This window comes from Haliotis rubra, unplaced genomic scaffold, assembly GCF_003918875.1.
Source record: "Haliotis rubra isolate DU_JTF1 unplaced genomic scaffold, ASM391887v1 Scf200, whole genome shotgun sequence".
NCBI classification, from domain to species: Eukaryota; Metazoa; Mollusca; class Gastropoda; order Lepetellida; family Haliotidae; genus Haliotis; species Haliotis rubra.
The window spans coordinates 505,409-517,688 of NW_025766004.1; the positions used below are offsets into that span (position 1 = coordinate 505,409).

The 12,280-nt window shown below is 41.8% G+C and overlaps 1 protein-coding gene across 1 annotated transcript in view; it reads right to left on the bottom strand.

The window, feature by feature from the left end:
• The window catches only part of LOC124275645 (fibroblast growth factor 18-like), an 89,394-nt gene extending 82,058 nt beyond the window's left edge, over positions 1-7,336 (bottom strand). Inside the window, exon 1 of the mRNA XM_046711252.1 lies at positions 7,293-7,336. Coding sequence (XP_046567208.1) covers positions 7,293-7,324 — 32 coding nt within the window. The 5' untranslated portion in view covers positions 7,325-7,336. The remainder of the gene's footprint in view (positions 1-7,292) is intronic.
• Between the last annotated feature and the right edge of the window lie 4,944 nt (positions 7,337-12,280).

Below are 12,280 nucleotides of genomic sequence, written 5' to 3' on the forward strand. Positions count from 1 at the left end.
CATGACGCTCATCTGTAAATTACTGAACAAATCTGGACCAGACAATCCAGTGATTGACATCATGAGCATCGATCTACGCAGTGGACGGAAATGATGACATTTATCAGTATGTCTGACCATCTGATGCTGTAAGTCACCTCTTAGACAAAATGGTTCCTTAAGACCAATTCTAACCCGGATCTTGCCTGGACAATATACAAGCAATACGACTATTGGCCAAATATAGGCCAAGGCGTTGCATGTCCTGTAATAGCCTTGGAAGCGTCTCTCTTGACATATATCACCGTCAGATATACAACTTGTTTACTCCAGTCAAGACAATGACACCTACGTCAGCACCGCGAAGCTAATTTATGACGTTAGGTCATCGCGTTATACTCTCGCTACTTGCACGACTTCCGGTTACGGAGTTTACAAGAGCTCATCACGTCTCAGCGAGGACAGTAATGTTGTATAAATCACGCAAAGTGTTTCACAAGTGTAAATATAACAGGTCTTACATAATAGTTGATTTGATACCCGGGTCATAGAGTACATTTGAGATTGTCATTAATATTTACAGCGGTTTGCCAATCCATCAGTATTTATTTGGCAAGGACATTATACGGGGTACATGTACTTACGTTGAGGTGTGGAATGTAAATGACCTTACCTAGAATATTCAAAACATCATAATTAAATTAAACATATTCTTCCCGTTCAGAGGAATATCTGTCGTGCAAACGATGTGATATTGATGTCGCTGGACCAAATATACTGGACAAAATAAGTTAGGGATATTGGTATTTTTATGATTTGTATTTTATCAGTGTGTCAGTAAATCAATAGATCATTAGTCATAATTTCAAAATTTACATATATCCCCAACTATTTTTGTCCAGTATATATTCATACGAAATAATCCCTGGTCTGCTTCGCTACGTTCTTTTTCTTTGTTTTTATTGATGTCACAATTCGGTCAATTCGCCGAGAAGAATAGCACGGGAGAAACAAAGGCGATTGTGGGTCTTAGAGTCATTTAGGGTTGTCAGCGTAGGTTTCAGAATGTGGTAAATTGCTTAAGCCTGCTTTGTTTGTTGTTTAACGCCGTTGTTTAATATTCTAGCCATTTGGAGGCGGTCAGTAAAGAAGCGAGTCCGGACCAGACAAATCAGTGATCAACAGCATGAACATCGATCTACGCAATTGTTTCGATGACATGTCTCAGCCAAATCAGCGAGCCTGACCACCCGATCCCGTTAGCCGCCTCTTATGACAAGCTTGGGTTGCTGAAGACCGATTCTAACCTGGATCGTCACGGGTGTTGAAACCTGCATCACAGTGGGTTTTCCTCACTCATGAGCTGACTCGCTGTGATTGACCTGGAACACTGTTTAAAGCGGCGTTAAAACAACCTCACTCACTCGTTACCTGTAGTTGATGTTATATTGATGCAGTATGTTATTCTACACCCTCGAGTGAGTTTAGTTTTACGCCGCTTGTAGGAAGCTATATTACTTGTAGCAGTATTCCAGCAATATCACGGTGGGGGACACCAGAAATGGGCTTCACACAGTCTACCCATGTGGGGAATCGAACCCGGGTCTTCAGCGTGACAAGCAAACGCTTCAACCACAAGGCTACCCCACCGCCCCTCCACACCCTGGAGGAGGGAATTGAGAGAAATTTTGTCCATCTCGGTAAACGAGCGAATATCGTTTGCAGAAGTGAGTGAGTTGGGATTTAGTAATTCTAGTAATATTCCTTCAATGTCACAGGGGAGGACACCAGGTATGGGCTTCACACACCCTACTCATGCAGGGAATCGAACCCGGGCCTACGGTGTAACTAACCGAGGCTTTAAACACTAGGTAAGATCACCGTCCCACTTTCGATATGTAAGCGAATGCTCCACTGTATGGAGCAAAATCATTCCATATATATATATAAATATATATATATGGGGCGGTCGGTTAGGCTAGTGGTAAAAGCGTTCGCTCTGCAGGCCGAGGACCCGGATCAGGTTCCCTCATGTGTACAATGTTTGAAGCCCATTTCTGGTGTCCCCCGCCGGATATTGCTGGAATATTGCTAAAAGCTGCGTAAAACCACCCTCACTCACTTCAAAGTGATACGATCCTTGAAAATCCGGGTTAGAATTGGTCTTCGATAACATATACTTGTCGTTAGAGGCGATTAACGGGATCGGGGGTCCATGTTCATGCTCTTGATGACTGGATTGTCTGGTCCAGACTCGATTATTTACAGACCGCCGCTATATAGCTGGACTATTGCTGACTGCGGCGTTAAACAGCGAACCAACGAACCAACCCAAGATATATCCTTGTTTGAACTGACATCTGACCGCACGCCACTTAAACGAAAGTTTAGTCATACTACTTTCTGAGTGAGACATACTGTTTGTCTGTCAGTAACAGCGACCTGATTAGGTTGGGCCCCACATGAGCCATAATCTCATATTTTTATGACTTACTTTATAGACGATAAGAGACTGGATAGCACCACTTAGTGTTAAAATTCATCAAGAAAGTTAACATCATACCACGAACCTGCCTTCCACATCACTCCATTTCGTGATTATATCGTCTCGGTGTACTCCGTGCACTCACTATGATGTACTGCGTATGTTCGGAAGTGAGTAAAAACTAATTAAAAATCTGTCCTGAACATTCAAAGAACAAGTCAAAACAATGCACCTCCGATTTCGTATACCATAACGAAAATCACTTATCTAATCCCCCAATCCCCCCATTTTTAAAAAATACAACTTTTTGCAATTGTAATCCAAAACTACCAACAGCACAAACACAACTGAGACATAACGAACCGTCGGGAAGGTCTTGCACCAAGTGAACCCTGCCTCACGTGGAATTCCCTGAGATGCAATAACGTTATTTTAAAACTTTTTGTACGATCGCATGAGGTTATAAAAACCCAGAACACCCCCCGCTTCTGTCTCGTAAAAGAAGCAGAATTATGATAAATAAATAATCATTCACTTAGGGGGCTGTACGCTCTGAACCTACACAATGGGATATATATCACACAGTGTGTCAGGGTTAATCCCCGTAGTTCACTGGATCGATTTACATATATGCCGGAATGTTGATTGTGTCTTGTGTTATCAGACACAAGGTCGGTATTTATGCTTGTCACTGCGTTGTGTAGTACGCCATGGTATTATAAAGGGACATATTTATTATGACGTATTCTGCATATGACACATTATACGGATTAGAATTGATGCCCATTTACAACTTGCCACTGAAGTCTTTATGAAAGCAAGTATTAGCTCTGATACGTTGTATAAAATATAAAAAGAAGTTGCTATCCATAAAATCGTGTCATGTATGCCCTACATTATATATTGATTATGTATGTATGTATGTATGTATGTATGTATGTTTGTATGTATGTATGTATGTATGTATGTATGTGTGTGTGTATGTGTGTGTGTGTGTGTGTGTGTGTGTGTGTATGTATGTATGTATGTATGTATGTATGTATGTATGTATGTATGTATGTATGTGTGTGTGTGTGTATGTATGTGTGTGTGTATGTATGTATGTATGTATGTATGTATGTATGTATGTATGTATGTATGTATGTATGTATGTATGTATGTATGTATGTATGTATGTATGTATGTATGTATGTATGTATGTATGCCGCCCTGTAGTACCCACATATAAACTTGTTATCCCCAATACTGTCGGCACCCCTCCACCTTACCCTGCCCAAGCAAAACAAAGCAAAACTCGCCACGCACCCAGTCCGCCTAACCCCAATGTCTCACCTAAACCAAAATGAATTGGAACACAATTTCTACCCCGATTTCAACTCAAACACAGCATTCCCCGAGGTTAGTATTGATTTGATTTGTCATTTGTCGCACTCAGCTCTGTCCCACTATATTACACGGCCCGTAGATAATCGAACCTGGACCAAACAATCCTGTGATTGATATTGTAAGGAACGCTCCATGTTGTCGGGGTGAATAAGTCACCTAGGCTGACCACTCGATCCGTTTGGACGTTTCTTACGACCAGCATGGGTGCTCAGTTCCGTCCCCAAGTTCCTGTGATGTCCACGGGCTTGATGGTTGTGTATATTTCTGGTATGTATAACTGTTGTACATATAAGGACATATAATTATGATAATCTTTTATCCTCATCTGACACCATGACAGTCACGATGGGGGCCAGGTGACAAAAGACCCCAGTCGGCAGCCTTAGAACAAATATTTCCTGTGAAGATCCAGGTTAGAATTGGTCTTCAGGAACCCATGCTTTTCGGAGGAGGCGCCTAAGGGGATCACGTTGCCAGGTTCTCTGATCTCTGACTTTGTTGATGAAAGCCATGTAATCCTAATAGCTCAGATTGATGCTGATGACGTCAATCATTGGATTGTCTGTTCCATACACGAATATTTATAGACAGCCGTAATATAGCGGGAGACGTTGTTGAGAGGGGCGTCCAACAACAACAACAACAACAACGACAACAGCAGCAACAACACACACACATTAATTATTCAAAGCATGATGATTGGTATAACGCATGCCATGAAGTCTCTCTCTTTCCATCAATGAACGAAAATGCATGCTCAATCAACATTGCATCATATCGACAGATTATGTCCTCATGACAGAAACAAATGCACCGCAGTGACCTTTGCAAAGTTATTCCGGTCCATTACGCTGCCAAAATACCTTCTTATCAAATCACACGTATAACAATAATATATTCTGTCTATATGAAACCACATCGTACAATACGGCCTTATTCAAACAATCCGTTTGTGAGAAATACGAAGTATAAACTGGTAGATCGTGTGTGTCAGGATGCCGCTGCACCAACCTAAACACCGTTTCACAGTAGACGGAGCTCAGTACTATCATTGAGGAAGCAGGGGCTGACGGGGAGCGAGTCAGCTGAGTATTTCCGGCAGAAAACCACATGACACATGTTGCTTCCCCCCGAGTGTCTGACATACCTCGACTGTGACACACTGCAGAAAGTGGGACCAGAAAACTTCCAACCTGACCAGCAGCAATAGCACCATGACACATAACCAAAATTAATGTTTCTGAAGCCTAATATCTCGTATTCTCTGTTCAATATGAATACACAACGCCATTTAGAAAGTGGTCAACTGTAACATATGTTATATCTGGGATTACACAGATTCTAATACTTTAGTTGGGTTGAGTCCCATCCCGGGTTCGAACCCACACCCACAGAGTCAGGTACTTTATCGCCAGCACAAAAGTCAGCCGTCTAACCCACTCAGCACACAATATAACACATGCTCTCGGTTCATTGTAAAAGCTATATACAATAATAACGACTTGATGGTAATCAGTGGCAGGTCCTGATCACAGACAAGTAAACGAATGTATGTTAAACTGTGAACCTTCATGAACTTTTAACAATGTCATCGACGTTATGTTCACGAACACGCACTATGTGGAACTGTGGCAACTCATGAAGTGGTCGTATTTCATTGCATTCATGTTAAAATGTCACAGTGGCAATTCATGAAAACTTACCATGTCAAAGAATTTATGTGAAACTATGACAACGTATGAACTGATAGTCTGTCGATGACTTTTATAATAAAATGTTTTATGTAGCAATTGAGGAACACTTACCATATGGAATATAAAGTACATGGTGGCAGTTCATGGCGGCATCATTAACAATGATTGTCGCAGGGACTGAGCCTGTGGCAATGTATTATCGTATACTCTACTCAAGTGATTTGTGAGTGGTGGTTTGAATATTTGTTTGCCTATTTGGAAACACATGACATGGACATCCAGTATCATGATAAACTCCACAGTCACAGTTACATGACTGGATATGCATCCCAAATAACTGATATATATCACAGTTGCGTGTAGCTGAGTCGTTCAGTAATTGTGAGGAAGTGCCGCGGCCGAACCCTAAGTGAGTGAGTGAGTGAATTAGGTCAAAGTGATTGAGGCATCAGATACTGACCTCTTCCTTGAAACTCACGGGCATATGCTCATGGGCTTAGATACACAATCAGGACAATGCTGAATTCGTGATCATAGGTTTCTGGCGTATCCAAGGGAAATAACTCTGCACAGCCAATCGTGGCGTCTGAGAGGACCGGGACTCTCGTGCCTCTGAGGCGGAACATGGGGAGGAATATAATTTAGATAACATCAACTAATTAAATAGTGTGGTGAATTTAAAACGTCAAATACTTACTGTGTAATATAATATTAGGAATGCGTATGTATAACAATGCCTAACAGTAGAGTGTACGCAGAACGAATACATTTGAAACGTACGTATAATACAAACTCCTTTGGAATGTACGTTTGATAAGAACACATAAGAAACGTACGTAGAATACGGGGACATTTGAAAGATACGCAGAATAAGTGGATCCGTAATTACTGAAACAGCAGAAAAGTTACGGTATGATTCGGGCACACTCGAAGCGTACGTAGAATACATGTGGAACGTACGTTGAATAAGAATACATTTGCAACGTACGTATAGTCGTGCAAAGTAGAACCCTTCGTGCAATACGTATTTACAAGCCGCCTTCTTATAGCCGGAAACATTGCTAAGTTGGTTAAACAAGAAACAAATAAACTTATTGAACGATCAAGCACAGTAGAAACGTACGTAGAATACGGGTACATACGAGAAGTTTTAAAATGAACGCAATATACGAGCAGATTCAAAACCGACGCAGAAAGTATGCGGGAGTTATTGTTAAGCGTTGATATCACAAAATATATGCACTGCACTCACCGTTCTCTGAAACAGGGAAGACTTGCATATTCACATAATATGCTTATCTCATGTTTATATTTAAGCGAAACCGTTACACGTAATTCAAGATTTAATTTGGAAAATTCAAGTTATGAAAAAACCACCAAACCGAACAGGCAATAGTTCCATTACAGCACCTTATTTACAAACCTCCAAAAGTATGTTTGTCGTAAGTACAAATGTATAATTATCTGTATCACCTGAAACTGAATATAACGCTGCTATGTCTGACAACGTAGGAACTTAACTAACTTTCCTATATACTCACTCGCGAGACATAAGCGGTTTAACAAACACAGAATACCTACCCCGCCTAATCGACGTTTTCTATTCTAAATCTAAACGTGTAAAAATAAAAGCCTCAATTACTATAACGTAAACACCAAACAACGTTAAAACAACAAAATTCCGCAATGGAGAGGTTCCGGTATGAGGAAGTTAGTCTTATAAAAAATATCAGTGAAGGATGACCCACCTGTGATGTCTGAGGGGCAGACTGAGCATCATCCAATTCCCCGACCCTAGGGCTCGAGCTGCTGTGTGTCCCGACGGCGCCGGCGGAGGGGTCGGGCTACCCACATACTATACACCGGCGAGGGATGGTATACGCCGTACAGGATCAGCGTGGGTAGCGACTCTCAGCCCCATTTCCTCATGGAGCTAGTGTCTGTATTAACGGAACACTCAGGCAGAGGTGCTCCACACCTGGGACACGACAACAAAGGTAACACGTGATTGTGGAGGTGTGTGAGTGTGTGTATGTTGGGGCTGTTGAATCAGTTAGATCGTATGGTGTGTAATGTTCACCAACCTGTTTGGAAAATTTCTACGAATTTACAGTTTGTGAGGTGATGTGTTCGGCAATACGCCCAAGACGAGTCGAGAGGCAGAAAAGCACAATTAGGGAGGCATATTTTATTATCCCTAAATCTATCGACGCACTTTCCTTAAAGAGTACCTGATCATGTATAAGATCTGTAAAATTGATCGATATAGTTTTATCAGTTATTACAAAAATATCTAATAGTTCTAAGAAAATAATTAAGTTAAGATGTTCAACTTTCAATGTCAAATAGCTCACTGTGCTACAGGTGACGAGTACCGATATCAGGTAACGCATTAAAAGGCACTCTACCGTGTCGTAAAATGGATGGGCAGCCTCATAATTTGTCCATACAACACTTTCCTCGTTTAAAGTGGTACTGACTGAACATAGAAACATCAATCAATGCTGACCATTATACTAATCTTTATTAAGGCAGATACCAGATAAATCAATATTTCATTTAATATTTTGTACTAATATCGTAAAGAGACATTTAGCAGGAAACAGTACCGTTATCACATTCTTGTTTTTAATGGGAAACATGCTTGTCCAGCATATTTTATAGAAACAATTCCAAACCACATTTTGAATGTGTATTTTTAAAAAGAATTAAAAATTAATAAATATTTAAAATAAATTTTTAAATAAATAATTTCACTTGAGATGATGTTTACCTGCGCGTCTGAAATCTCGGAGAAACAAGGGAACAGCTTGCGAAACTTGACTTGAGTTTAACATTTACTTAATGAAGGTCGGTGGCTCTTGTCATTAGCAACAATGTCTTCAACGCATGGCAAATAAACACAACCATTGCAGTTGGATTCGGTGGAGAATTCCAAGAATTGTTGACATCTTGGTCATATTTCTATAAGGGAAGGCAGCCAAGAAAACATGCATCCACACACATGTAGATAGTAGACAAGGTGAAGTGTAGACGGTATGCTGCTTTCCTCTTGTGTGATCTTTGTGAAAGGTTTACATACCTGTGAACAGACGGCATATTCTGCTCGGTAATCAGGCCAGCGTATACAGCCGTTCACCGGAACCTTTAATACCGCTCTAACTAGCAACAGTAAGGTGATCGGCCCTTCAATGCAAGGCCGTAGTCGGCGGCGGTGTTGTCACATCTACTGCTGGGATAATAGCTCAACATAATCGGAATGAAAAAACTCGTCAACAGACTTGAAACTTCATCCCGTAAGGGGCTGGAAAAACTGGCAGCCAGAATAGCCTACAAATGGCACGTTGTCAGTGTAGAATGTCTGGATCGTTCAAGACAGCATAGTTTAAACTTTTTTTAAGAATTTCATAAGACTCATTTTTAAAGGGGGACTGTCGATATTATCAACAGACAATTTTCTGTTTACAGTTATTTACCTAACATGTATACAGGGAGCGTGTGTCGAGGTTGTAAATGATTCGTGTTCCTGGTATGTGCGTTTGCGGTATAGGGTGACATCGTTAGTTTGTATGTAAATAGCATATGTATTTCTCCGTGAGGAGGCGACTCAGCAGATCGGGTGGTCACGCTCGGTGACTTCGTTGATGTCGTGCCATCGTAACTCACGTGGTTCGTTGCACACGATTACAATCACTGGATTGTTTGGTCTCAACTCAAGTATCTGCAAGACGCCGTCATATGGTTGGAATATTGCGGCGTTGAACAAAAAGCACAATTAGAATGTATCATTAATTCCATACGTGGTGATATGTTATACCATCACCGATATTTCTAACGGTACATATCACGGCACATCCATATTGCACATGCCTCTGATGGTGAGGTGAGGTGAAATTGGGTTTAACGTCGTGCTTGAGAATATTTCGTTCATATGACGACCTGCATGCGTATGTATGTGTAAGTGCGGCTGTTTGTACTAGCCCAGACTGAAGCTGGTTTTATAGTGCTAGCCCACTGAGATACCATGCCGCAGTGAAGCATGAATACCCCACTCAGACACATTATACTGACTCCGAGCCGACCAGTCCTTGTTGTACCCATTCATGCCGAGCGCAAGGCAGGGACAAACAAGTACCATATTTTAACGTCTTTTGGTATGACGCGGCCGGGTATCGAATCCGCGACCTTCCACTCTCCGGGCGGACGCTCTAACCACTACACCACGGAGGCGGTTTACATGCCTCTGATAATGGTTATTCATGGTAATGTCAGTAATAACTGATATTAAAGCATGATTTTCCAAGCCTTCTAAACACATTGAATTAAATACCGTAACGTAAATTAAATATATTGTTTGATATGTGCTTAGTTATCATTGATTTGGGCACCCGATGTTTAAAGGCCCACGTATCAGAGTGAGGAGCCTCGTATCGGGATATATATAGAATCGGAACCTATGTATCAAGATACATATATATGTCGGTATCCATACATCATGGTATACATGTACAGAGAGTCAGTAGTCATGTATGGGATACGTTGGTTGGTTGTTTAATATATTGCTTGTATATTGTCCAGGCAAGATCCGGGTTAGAATTGGTCTTAAGGAACCATTTTGTCTAAGTAGTGACTTACCGCATCAGGTGGTCAGACATGCTAATAAATGTCATCATTTCCGTCCACTGCGTAGATCGATGCTCATGATGTCAACCACTGGATTGTCTGGTCCAGATTCGTTCAGTAATTTACAGATGAGCGTCATGTATAATGAACGTCGCTGAGTGGCGTCAATTTTTTTTTTTAAAATAGCGCAGAGGTCTTAGCGTTGAATGGCCGAAAGTTTATTCTCAAATCTTACTTAGCACGTTAACGCCGCACTCAGCAATATTCCAGCTATATAGCGGCGGTCTATAGATAAACGAGTCTGGACCAGACAATCCAGTGATCAACAGCATGAGCATCGATGCACACAAATGGGATACGAAGACACGTGTCAAACAAGTCAGCGAGCTTGATCCCGTTGGTCGCCTTTTACCACAAGCATGGCTTGCTGATCGGTACCTGTGTATCAGATCACTTATTGAGTTGGTGGTAACCAAGGTGATAGACAGCCCTGGTCACCCAACCACCCGACCATCCTCCATCAGGACCATCGCCCGGACACCCTACTATGACCATCGATCTCGCAAACGTCTTCGACCATCCAATGATCCTTGACTATCGGACAGTTCGACCAGCTGATGGTCCTACCCTGCCTACCAACTAACCTATCCCCTGACTGTCTGATCACCCGATCACCCCAAACCCCCCCCACACCACCACCACACACACACTACTCTAGTTCAACTCTAGACTACTCGTAAACTCCGTGCACTGGACAACCAACTATCCAACCCCCCACTACCACAGCAACCGACGTAATGTTATAGTATCAGACACATTTAGAAAAGGATTTCACGATACATTAACATTCCCGTTTGCAACACCGTTCACGCACGTGGCGTTAAAATACTTTATAACTGCATTGCCATGGAAAGCATTGAATATAGGTCAGGTGAGTTTGATAAAAAACAAACAACAATACCATTTATTTATTTACACAACAAATAGAGTATTTCTCTGTACTTGCTACTGAGCTCTTGGTCTGCGAGAAAACCATTCAACTCCTCACCTGCTTTGTATGGGGGAGACCTCATTATAATCACATTGCAACCACATCAACGGTATCAACACCATCCAAGCCACGTCAGTCGCTCAAGCCGACGCAGGCTTCGAAGAAGGTGACTGTGTCTGGACAAACCATACTCACGGTTCACCTGCACCCACACGGACCGTCTAGCGTTCTCTCGAACTGTGCCAAATCGCTATATACCACACAACAAGAAAAATATATTTGGCAACCTGTTTGATTTTGTGAGTGGATATGATTGAAACAGGCAGCTAGTGTCAGGGAAGAGAGACAGGGAGAGGGGAGAGGCAAATGTCACGCCTGAGTAGGGAGGGTATAGGGGAGGTTGGGGGATTGGCTAAAACGGACCGGTACCGCTTCAGTTACAGTCTCGACCACAGCACTGGGCTAGGAGCTGAAAGCGTTTGAAGTCATTGACAAGGGGAACGTTATACACCGTCTTCAACATTGACCCAGAAGATCTCTTCCATAACGAGATGACGGTTTCAAGTGCATCTTCGAGCAAGACACGTTAACTATGCAGAGACCTTTCTTTCTTGTTGTTTTATGATGCATTCCTGTCTTTCTATGTGTTGGACATTTACTTCCTGGACTGAGAATAGCTCTTAGAGAGGTTGTGCTGAAGCTGTAGGACGCTTACTTCCTGGAAGAAGTATAGTGCCTTGGGCAGTTGCACTCAAACTTTACGACAATTATTTCTTGGAATGGCAAAAGGTTTTGAGCTGGTTACTCCTAAGCTATAGGGCAATTACTTCCTGCACTTTTATAGGGCTTTGAGCTGTTGCACTCAAACTGTACAACAATTATTTCCCTGAATGGCCAAAGCTTTGAATAGTGCTCTTAAACTATATGGCAATTACTTCCTGTACTTTATTTGGACTTTGAGCTGTTGCACTCAAACAATATGACAATTATTTCCCGGAATGGCAGAAGTCTTTGAGGAGTGCTCTTAAACTGTAGAGCAATTGCTTCCTGTACTTTAATAGGGCTTTGAGCTGTTGCACTCAAACTGCACGACAATTATTTCCCGGAATGGCAAAAGTCTTT